The sequence below is a fragment of the Cnephaeus nilssonii genome (assembly GCF_951640355.1).
Source record: "Cnephaeus nilssonii genome assembly, chromosome: 18".
Lineage (NCBI taxonomy): Eukaryota > Metazoa > Chordata > Mammalia > Chiroptera > Vespertilionidae > Cnephaeus > Cnephaeus nilssonii.
In genome coordinates, this window is record NC_137089.1 from 35917593 (window position 1) to 35928828 (window position 11236).

Consider the following 11236-nt stretch of genomic DNA (forward strand, 5'->3'; position numbering starts at 1 on the left):
CATCGTAGTTTTTACAAGTTGGCTCTGACCTCACGAGTATTATCACCTTGTCCTATAAAAAAAAAAAAAAAACAATTCAGAAAAAAACCCAAATATAGGCAGGCTCTCGCTCTCTCTAAAAGCAATTTAGGCAAAGAAACGAATGACAAATATTTACTGAGCACACCTGTTATAAGCAATATCTCTACCAGGTGCTCCAGTTTAAACACACATACACACACATCCAGCTCGAAATACATACAATATAATTAGGGAGAGAAAAGATATTAAAATACATTAATATGAACCAATAGAAAAATAAATATACTTTTATCAAAAAGTAATCATGAACGTGTAACGTTCTGGCAGCAGAAATGCAGGGCACTCAATTCAAATTTAAACAAAATAAAATTATTTTGGCCTCCCTCTGTGAAATCTGGCAATCAAAATGAAAAATTAGCAAGAACCAAGAAGTGGGCCAACAGCATCACCACAGCAAAAAAAACCGAAATCCTCAGGAGCAACTGGTTTTGGACCATTCAAAACAAAGTTTTTCTGCGAGTGCTCATCAGTAGTTTCTCTCCTAAAATCTTATTACATTAAAAACAACAGTGATTCCTGGCTATCAACTTGGCGGTAACCGAAGCTTCATGGAAACGCTCCAGTTTCTCCGATAGCGCTTAGGGGTCCGTGTCCAGAACCGCAGGAGTCTGGGGAACAGCAACAGGGAATCGGTCTATTGTTCTGAGCACCGCAGGTTCATCCGAGCACCACGGGGCGCGCGGGAGCTGGGGCAGCGAGGCGCGAACCCGGCACAGGTGTGTGTGTTTGCGTGTGGAGGGGGGCACAGGTGTGCAGGGCCACCACTAAGGAAGGCAGGCCCAACTTCCAGACCGAGACCTCGAGAAAGGGAGGGACTCAAAGTCATTTCTTTAAACCTCTGATGAGGGGTGTGAAAGTGGCGACTGGGGAGGGTCTCAAGGGCTCCCAGAGCCCACCTGCCTGGAGGCGGGGGGCTGACAGTGGACAGTCCCGAGGATAAAAGAAAGGGCTCTCCAATCGAAGGGCCAGCCCAGAAAACCCCAAACAATGAGCGAGGCTGGGTCTGGGTGAACGGCGAGGGCTGGGGGTGTCGCGGAGGTGAAGCCGGGTGGGAAGAGAGAAACAAAGAGAGAAGCCCCCCCAAGAGTGAGCCCCCCACCGCGACGGCAGTTTACCTGGGAGAGCTGCCGGGGATTGGGGCAGCCGAAGAGCGCGGAGCTGGAGCTGAAGCTGATGGCTCCTCGGCGGCTGAGGACGTGCTGGGGGACCGGCCTGTCCAGGGGCAGCACCGGCAGCTGGTAACATACTTCCATTGAATACGCCCGCCCTGCCCCGGCCGCCGGCCCCCTGCGCTCGGAAGGGGCCGCGGCTGCGGGGCACCGGGCCGAGGCGGGGTAGGACGGGCGGTTGCGGACCCCGGGCCGGGAAGCCGCGCTCACGCCTCCGCCACCCGAACGCTGCGCCCGGGCCACCAGCGGAAAAGCGCCTCGGCGGCCGAGGCGACAGTTACCAGGACCCGCGCGCGCCCGGCTCGGGGTGCAAGCGGGGGCAGCCCAGGCAAAGTCGGAGGGGGAACCCCGCAGCCCCAGCGGTCTGACGCCCGGAGGAGCGGAGCAGAAGTGGAGCCAGGGCAGAGCCAGGCGATGCGAGAAAGGAAGGCTGGAGCCAGCGCCGGGACCCGGGTGCGCTGGGCTCGGGAGCAGCACCAGCTCCGGCCCCGCCGTCCGGCCCCTCCCCGCCCCTCCCCCGGAGCCTGACTTCACTCCTCCCGCGGCGCGAGCCGGCGTAATTCACACTTTGCAGCCGCGGCCCCTGCGCCAACCACGGCCGCCGCCTCCGTGACGTCACGACGCCGCGCCGCAGGCCCGCGCCGCCGCAGCGCCGGGAGACGGGCTAGCGGCCGCGGGTGCGAGCCGCCTTCCTCCTGCTCTGCACCCCGCGCACCGCCTTCCTCCCCTGCCAACCTCCAACCGTAGCCCCCTCAGCCTCTCCCCTAGCTGCTCCCCACCCCAGGCGCGTGCGCACGAGGCCCCGCCTTGCGGGGACATTCCCTTATCGCTCAACTCTCGGCGATCGAGGGCGAAGGTGTGGGGCGGGTTCAGCCTGCGCGCGAGGCGCAATTGCGGCCTTGCGACCCCAGAAACGCAAAGCCCGTGGCGCCGCCGCAGCGCTCAGCCCTGGCCGCGGGGTCACTGCCGTGTTTCCCTCCTTGAATTCCCATTCTTGGGCTTTGCCGGGACCGCTGCGGCAGTGACGTCAGCGGCCCGCGCGGGCACCGTGCTCCCGGCTACGTCACTGCCAGTCCCTGGGGGCGGCGGGGGGGGGCGGGGAGTTGGGGGGCAGGCTGGGGCTCCCGCGCTTGCCTGGCAGGTGCGGGTCCCGGGCCAAGCGGAGAACTGGGGAGCCGATAATGCGGGAGTGAGGAGGGGGCGAAGGGGTGGAGGGAAAACACCGAGACTGAGAAAAAGAGTGCACAGAAAAAATGAGAAAGGATGATACTGAGAAGACAAAGGAAGAAAGGAGATAGCTTGCCCTTTTACCAATAGTGTTGTTTGTTGGCGTTGGTTTTTAGAAAGCATGAGAATGTAAAGAACTCTTGACCTGGTTTGTAAGCTGGATATGTAAATTGCAGGTTCGTTTCTTCACGTTTCTCCTTGAACTGTCAAAGCTTTTCAGCTGCAACCCATTGTTCCAAATGCATTCCAGCCTCTAGGACGTCAGCACGAACCAGCTCTCCCCTGCTGGCAAAATTGTTAATTTGGCTCTGCGCTCGGGGCACCCACCCTTCCAATTATTTGCTATGACTAGCCCCTGGCAAGGTGGAAAGTACTGCAGAGCCATTACCAGGAGAGCGGTACTAAATGCTCATGGTCCCATAAATCAACAAATGTCTGCAGGACGTTTTATCATCTTTTTGTGGCATCTGTTTCTTTTATATCACTTTAAACTTTCTATCTCCCCCGTGGGTATTTTTCTACTTTGTTTGCTCTCTACTGTTAAAAGAAATATAACTTCCACTGTAGTTTCATGGATTTGAAACTAAATGCTAAATGCTAAGCTCCCCTTTAGTGCAACAACTGACCCAACTCATCTTTGACACCCTAATACTCCCACAATATATAGATGTACTGAACATCTACTGTATGCTTAAGATTAAGCTGAACATTTTCTCCTATTATAACAAAAAGGAGGAAGAGGAGGAGGAGGAGGAGGAGGAGGAGGAGGAGGAGGAGGAGGAGGAGGGGGAGGGGAAGGGGGAGGGGGAGGGGGAGAAGAAAAACAACCTGAGGTAATAGTATTTAAGTTGAAACTAGTCTCAGGGAAACATAACTTACCCTAGAGCAGTGATGGCGAACCTATGACACGCGTGTCGGCACTGACACACGTAGCCATTTCTGATGACACGCGGCCGCATGCCGAGGATGAAACATTTGCTGCTCCTGAGGATGAAACATTTGCGACTCGAGTCTTGGAGTTAGTTTTTTCCTCAAAGTGACACACTACCCGAGTTATGCTCAGTTTTTTTTGCGAAGTTTGACACACCAAGCTCAAAAGGTTGCCCATCACTGCCCTAGAGTTTACACAGATAAATGGCAGAACTGACCTCAAATACAGCTAACCATCCAGAAGCTGGTATTGGTGTGATACCAGACAGTATATGCCAAATAACTACCTCACATTTAATATCGAAGAGACTCCGTTCAATTAAATAGTTTAATAAGACTCAGGGCACGAACTAAACACATCTCCCCTCAGCAGAGTGGGAAGCTAACGTTTGCTATGCACCTACTGTGAGCCATCATAGGTATTCTACATACAATGTTGAACTTAACCCTACATAGCCACATAAGTAAACATTTGATCTCAATTCCACAGATGAGGAATCAGGTTCCAAGACCATAAATCATTTATGCCACTGAACTCTGTTCTGTGTGATCTTGGAGCCACGCATTTCCACTGCACCATGGGTATCTTAAGACCAAAACTTCAATTGTGTTCAGCATTCTTTTACTGTATAGGGGAGTGTACTAGCATTCACCATAAAAACAGAACCAATAGGATAGATCTCTATCCATCTAGTCCCAAAAAAATGTATACACACACTTTGAATAATTATAAAGGCAGTGTTTATTAAAATATATTTCAATTTCAAAATTGAGCTAGCAGCTGTTAAAGTGTGTATACATTTTTTTGGGATATATATATATATATATATATATATATAGAGAGAGAGAGAGAGAGAGAGAGAGAGAGAGAATGAGAGAATGAGAGATTGAGATTTGCTACACATGTGCCTCATCCAGGACATGAGCTGGAGGAGCTGGAGGAGCTGCAGGCCCTGCTGCTGCCTCTTGCCAATGAGGTGAATCAGCAGATCATGTGCAAAATTGCAATGGTGCCTGGGACCCTGCATGGACCTTCCAAGTATAATGGCTGGTGCTTCATTTCCACTTAAATCTGCAAATTTCTATCGTGGCCAACCAAAACCAAAATCATAAAGATAATTATGGGAACTGTAGTTCCTGCTTAGCTACATTGACAGTACAAAATCAGCCCAGTCCAACTCTTGTCAACTTGACATCCACACACACTTTTTAAAAAATCTTCACCGAGTATATTTTTTTATTGATTTTTAGAGAGAATGGAAGGGAGGGAGAGAGACACAGAGAGAGAAACATCAATGTAAGAGAAACACATCGAGAGGTTGCCTCCAGGTCAAGACTGCAACTGACGTACATGCCCTTGATCAGAATAGAACCCAGGATCCTTCATTCTGTGAGCTGACACCCTATTCACTGAGCCAAACTGGGTAGGGCACCCCTGAACTTCTTTAGATTAGAAACTGGTAGGAATTATTGAATAAATCAGTTAATATCTATTTGAACATTGTATTCACAGCCCAAAACCTTAATTTCAAAGTTGAGGGGTAAATATAAAATTACTATTGAAAAACCCAAGATTTAACTTTTTAGGTAAACAACTTATATATAATTAAATTTTTACAAGGTGCAGCAAAATAACATATATATATATATATATATATATTGTATATTAGCAGTGGCAAATCAACTTTTTAAGTGCAACTAACATGATTATTCTATTTATAGTATTTAGGAACCTCAATATTGTCTAAGAATTAGTGAAAGTTTACAATTCTTAGAGTGGAAGAAGTCAGCACTCAAAATTCAGTTAAATTTAATGTGAAATTTGTTCATTTGGGAATAAGTGAATATCATTAGTAATAGGGGTCACTGACTTTAGAAATGATTAAATATCCAAGATTGAAGCTTTTCAAAAATTTCGAGGACAAACAACTCAGTTCAAAAATGGGTAAAACAGCCCTAGCCAGTTTTGCTCAGTGGATAGAGTGTCGGCCTGCGGACCGAAGGGGCATGGGTTCGATTCCAGTCAAGGGCACATACCTCAGTTGCAGGCTCCTCCCTGGCCTGGGCCCTGGTCTGGGCTCGTGAAGGAGGTAACCAATCAATGTGTTTCTCTCACATCGTTGTTTCTCTCTGTCTTTCCCTTTCTCTTCCACTCTCCCTAAAAAATCAATGGAAAAATATCAAGTGAGGATTAAAAAAAAAAAAAAAAAAAGGTAAAACAGCCAGGCTGGCGTGGCTGAGGTCACAGTTCAATTCCCAGTCAGGGCTCATGCCCAAATTGTGGGCTTGATCCCCAGTGTGGGGTGTGCAGGAGGCAGCCAATCAATGATTCTCTCTCATCATTGATGTTTCTCTCTCTCTCCCTCTCCCTTCCTCTCTGAAATCAATAAAAATATATTTTTTTAAAAATAGGTAAAACACTTGAATAGACATTTCTCCAGAGAAGATATACAGGTGGCCAATAAGCACTTAAAAAGATGCTCAACATCATTAGTCATTAAGGCAATGCAAATCAAAACTGTAATATGATATCACTTCATACCCATTAGGATGGTTATTATCAAAGAAATGGAAAATAACAAGTGTTGGTAAGGATGTGGAGACATTGGAACCCTTGTACACTGTTGATGGGAATGTAAAATGGTGCAGTGATGTGGAAAACACTTCAATATTTTCTCAAAAAATTAAACGTAGAATTACTATATGACCCAGCAATTTCACTCCATGGTGTATTCCCAAAATAACAAAGCAGGGATCAATATTCATAGCAGCAATATTCACAATAGCCAAAAGGTGGAAACAACCTAAATGTCCACCGATGGATGAATAAATACAAAAATGTAGTATATAACATACAACAGAATTTATTCAGCTTCAAAAAAAGAATGAAGTTCTGAAACTACTACAATGTAGATAAACCTGATGACATTATGCTAAATGAAATAAGCCAGACACAGAAGGACAAACATTGTATGATTCCACTCATCTGAGGTGCCTAGAATAGTCAAATTCATAGAGTCAGAAACTGCAATAAGATACCACTTCCTACCCATACCCAAAATAGAGGTTATCAGGGGCTAGGGGAAGGGAGGAATGGGGAGTTATTATGTAATGGGCATGGGTATAAATTTTCTATTTGATATGATGAAGGTGTTCTAGAAATAGTGGTGATGTTATACAACACTGTGACTGTACTTAATGCCACTGAATTGTACATGTAAAAATTGTTAAAATACTAAATTTTATGTTAGGCATATTTCACCCATAATAGAAGGGGACAAGGAATGTGCTATGATAGTTCACTGCTCTAGCCAAACTCTCTGAATTCTAGAATAAAACTCCTGTGGAGGAGGTCACTACCCTTGCTCGGAAGGCATGCCCCACCCGCTTCAGTGCTCACAGTGCTTCTCCTTCCAGAGACAGATTGATAGAGCCTTACTGTGGCCTTGCTTCACTGCAGGTACCTCAGCCTGTGATATGTATCATTAGAGTTCCTATCACATGTTTTTTTCTTCTACTGTTTTTCTGGAAAGCCTTGAAAAAACTTCAGAGATTGCTTTCTCCTTTCATTTCAAATATTCTCACAGTTAACAGAAAAAGATGGAGTCATTTACCAAGTTGAGGTTTGCACATTTATTATTTACCTTAAAACTTTTCATATGTTGATTTCTAACTTCAGATTGGGCCTATTGTAGGCGACGAGAAGGTTGTCAACAGGACCTAAATACTTCGTGGGCAGCAGTATGCCTTGACAGGTTAGCTCTTATGTATGTTTTCTTGGTTTGAGCAATCTATCCATCCCCAGCAGGCAAAATACTCTAATTGCAGTGTATTTGCTAGCAATTATGCTAAACTATACAGCCTACAAGTCAGAACTACAGGTAAAACTGTAGCACACACATGGGAAGACAAAGGAACAGATAAGCTGTAAAGCAAACAAAAATATTAATAAAAGACTGAAACCAAAGGAGTGCTTTATTTAAAAAAAAAAAAAAGCCCTGCAAAACAAACAAAACCAACCAAATGTTTAAAAAAACAAACCTGGAACAAAGCCACAAGAAACAAGTTGGTTTTATTTTAGACAAAGTTTGGTCACACGAAAGTGATAACTGGAAGAAATGTTCTTAATCTGCCCAATAACCTCAGAGGATACAACCCTCCCTCAAGCCATCATGTTCAAGTGAGATCACAAACACTGTTCAGACTTCTAATAAACGCAGCAATGATGAAGGTTCACAAAGAAGTAGATATAAAAATTGTTGCAAGAGCCTGAATAAAAGTTATCAATGAGAAGACATAGCAATCATTCTGGAAAACAAGTGACCAGAGTGGCAGTGAGGGGGAGAGAATGCTCTGTCTCTGTGCAGCTCACACAACAGTCTCCAAAGTCACTCGTATCCACAAAGCCCTTACTCTAGACCTTGAAATTCTATTCCCACACGTACCTTCCCTTCATCTCTGTCTTTGTTCTTCCACTCCTCTGAATTGAGTACCCACTTCTTCCCACCAAGGCCCCAGGTTCCCCAAGTCCAAATCCCACACATCACATGACCCAATTTAAAGGTCCCCAATGAAACATTTCCTGAACTCCTCAACTGGAAGCAATCTCTCTCATAAAGTCCTCAAAACCATCTGTACTTCTCTCAAGGCATACCCCTTTCTGCATGGTTACACACACACACACACACACACACACACACACACACACACACAATCTCTCTGGATCTCTAAATACCAATGTTCTTCAAAGATCTCTGCGGGACCCCTTCTCTTGTCAGTCTACACCACATCCACACAAACACGGGTAGACACATGTCCCTCTACCACGACCAGCTCCCCACTGCTTCACAATCTTACTTTGAATTCCAAAACCTCTATTCCAATCTTCAGTCCTATGGTTCTCTCAAGTTTCAGTCCCCCATTTCTGACTGCCTGCTGGATTTTTGTACCAAGTTGCCCCTTTAAACCTCAAACTCACTAAGTCTACAATAGAAATGATCATCTTCCCTGCCCAACTTACTTCCTCTGTTTCTCTTATGTTAATGACTGCCTCCTGTTCACTTGGGTGCAAAACCCCTTGCCCATCATCACTGCCCACATCCAGTCAGTTACAAATCTAACCAATTTCAGTTCTGTAATATTACTGTCATTTCAACCTTTTCCCCTCACCCTTTTTCCTTTCCCTCAATCTCCAACTAATATCTTATCTTGCCCACCCTTGTATACACAGTATGTAGAAATGTATATTGAAAGAATGAATGAGTAAATCTCCCACACGATGCCTTTGCTTATTCATGCAATTTTATTATTTTGAAATGTTCTTGTACCACATTGCCAATATTCTTCATGATACAACTCAAGTGCTCCCGCCCCCATGAAGTTTTCCCAAAAAGACAAATTTCAGATTTCTGAGTTAGTCAGGATCCTTGGTAGCAAACACAGTAGCCAACTTTGGTTATTTTAAAGAAAAAGAACAACAAGAACAATTTATTGAATGGCAGAGTCCCTGTATTTATGAGGATTCAGATACTGAGCAGCAAAATAAAGTGGTAAATGCCTACTACTCTGTCCAGTGGCCATGTCTTAACGCTTCCACAGACTATACTAGTAAGTCCCATGAAGGCAGAATTCATGTCTAGTTCCTTTTTGTATCCACTGTAGCTCCTAGTAAAAGCCCCTTGCACTTCTCCTTGTTGAGAGAGCACCTTTCTAATTATTTTATCATATCTATTATCTTGATTTAAAGTTTCTTGTTTAAGTTACTTCATACCACTTAAAAATTTCAAATTTTAAAAATGTCTAATGTTTTACACAGTCTATATATATATCTATATATATAAGAGGCTAATATGCAAAGTGTCCCCTCGGGAGTTCAACCGGGAGACCGGGAGTCTGATCGCTCACTATGACTTGCGCTGACCACCAGGGGGTGGTGCGGAATGAAGGAAGGCCCCAGCCGGCAGCCTGAAGGCCCCGATTTGCCCTGATCAAAGGCCAGGCCTAGGGACCCTACCCGTGCATGACTTTCATGCACCGGGTCTCTAGTATGTCCATAAAGGACTATATATATATTTACAGTCCTTCATGGGACTTAGAGTCTTACGAAGATCTTTTGCTTTCCCAGCAATATCCTGGGTCTGCTCTCTTGAATTCCTTTCCTGACTTAGAGCAGTCATCTGCTCAAAAAATATTCTCAGAGAGCAGCCTCTGCAAAACAGGTTCAGTCAAGTTTGATTATCCACATAATATAGTTACCCATTTATTCAAGTCATTTCTACGTGCTACGCACTTTGTTAAGTGCTTTGTAAACATTGTCTCATTTATTTCTCACAACCTCCAAAAGAGTTAGATATTTTTATTCACATTTTACAGATGAGGAAACAATCCTCAAACAGGTTTAGTAAATTGCCAAGACCATAGAGGACTATTTTTTTTTTTAAATATATCTTTATTGGTTTCAGAAAGAAAGGGAGGGGGAGAGATAGATAGAAACATCAATGATGAGAGAGAATCATTGATTGGCTGCCTCCTGCACACCCCACACTGGGGATCGAGCCCGCAACCCAGGCATGTGCCCTTGGCCGGAATCGAACCCAGGACCCTTCAGTCCACAGGCCAATGTTCTACTCACTGAGCCAAACCGGCTAGGGCAGGACTATTTTTTTTAACATTAATTATTTAAATTAGACTTAAAAGACTCTAACACTACTGATCATCTTTCTAAGCTAGGCTGCTTAGAAACACATGTCTGGCTGGTTACCTTATTTTGACCTTCCACTGTCCAATTCTGACCAGAAGATAGTCATAAGACCCACATTACAAACCAAACTGGCTTCCTTTTTGCTTCAAGAAAAGAGCTGCAGTATTGCTGATAACAGTCATTAAGATTACAATGGCAGATAGCAGCATCTGTTCTTATCAGACTGCCTTTAACTCTAAATTCCAGTAAAGCAATAAAGATTGGTATACTTTGTCTTTCAAAATGGAACCGTCTAGAAATGAGACAGCAAACTTCTCAAAAGTAATCTCCAAAAATGAATTCTTGGGAATTCATTCCAATTGCTGATTTTCCACACCCATGTTTTGGAGGCCTTAAACATAAAGTTTCTTTCAAAATGAATTTTGTTTTGTTTTGGATGGGAAAGGACATTGTTTCTATTCTCTACTTCTACATGTACCTTTTTGTGTGTGTGTGTGTATGAGAGTTTTATTTCTTGATTTAATTTATATTTTGGCCAGTTAAGATATTTTTGTTTTTCAATTAAATCCAAATTTATTCTGAGATTATGTAATAGTAATATAAACAATGTATAGAAGAACCTCAACCATAACTCATATTTTGATAGCAAAAACTGGATATTACTTTTTTTTATAGCAAAAACAGTATGGAAAATGAAAACCTATAGAATTTCAAAATGTTATTTTTAAAGAAGTAGATCATTCATTATGCTTTTGAGCCTACAGAGGCTAAAATGTAAATGAAAAGCTTGTTGAAAGTACTGCTGTAGATTATGCATCATTTCTGTAAATAAAAAATTTTGAGACTTGCCGAAGCAAGAGACATAGTTCCTTTTACAAAATAAGTTATTGAATAATATATTTTTCTGAAAAAATTTTCTGCAGTGCACGTTTTATTGAAGGTGAGCACCTATTGCAATTGTGGAGTATGATACCTGAAATATCAATTGAATTGCTTACAATACAATTTCACTATATTTTTCATGTCAAACTTCTAAAATTTGATTACTAAAGCTGTAATAAAATAATTACATTTAAGAAATAAAATTTCAGATTTACTTTTTGTGACACAATTACACTCATCTAAAATG

At 43.6% G+C, this 11236-nt stretch overlaps 1 protein-coding gene across 2 annotated transcripts in view; it reads right to left on the reverse strand.

Annotated features, from left to right (window-relative positions):
- Nucleotides 1–1771, reverse strand: part of PDE7A (phosphodiesterase 7A) — a gene marked incomplete at its 3' end in the record, with an annotated part of 93701 nt that extends 91930 nt beyond the window's left edge. For both annotated transcript variants that reach the window (XM_079795860.1, XM_079795861.1), the window contains exon 1: nt 1197–1771. In XM_079795860.1, coding sequence (XP_079651986.1) covers nt 1197–1334 — 138 coding nt within the window. In that variant the 5' untranslated portion in view covers nt 1335–1771. The remainder of the gene's footprint in view (nt 1–1196) is intronic.
- Nucleotides 1772–11236: the final 9465 nt, after the last annotated feature.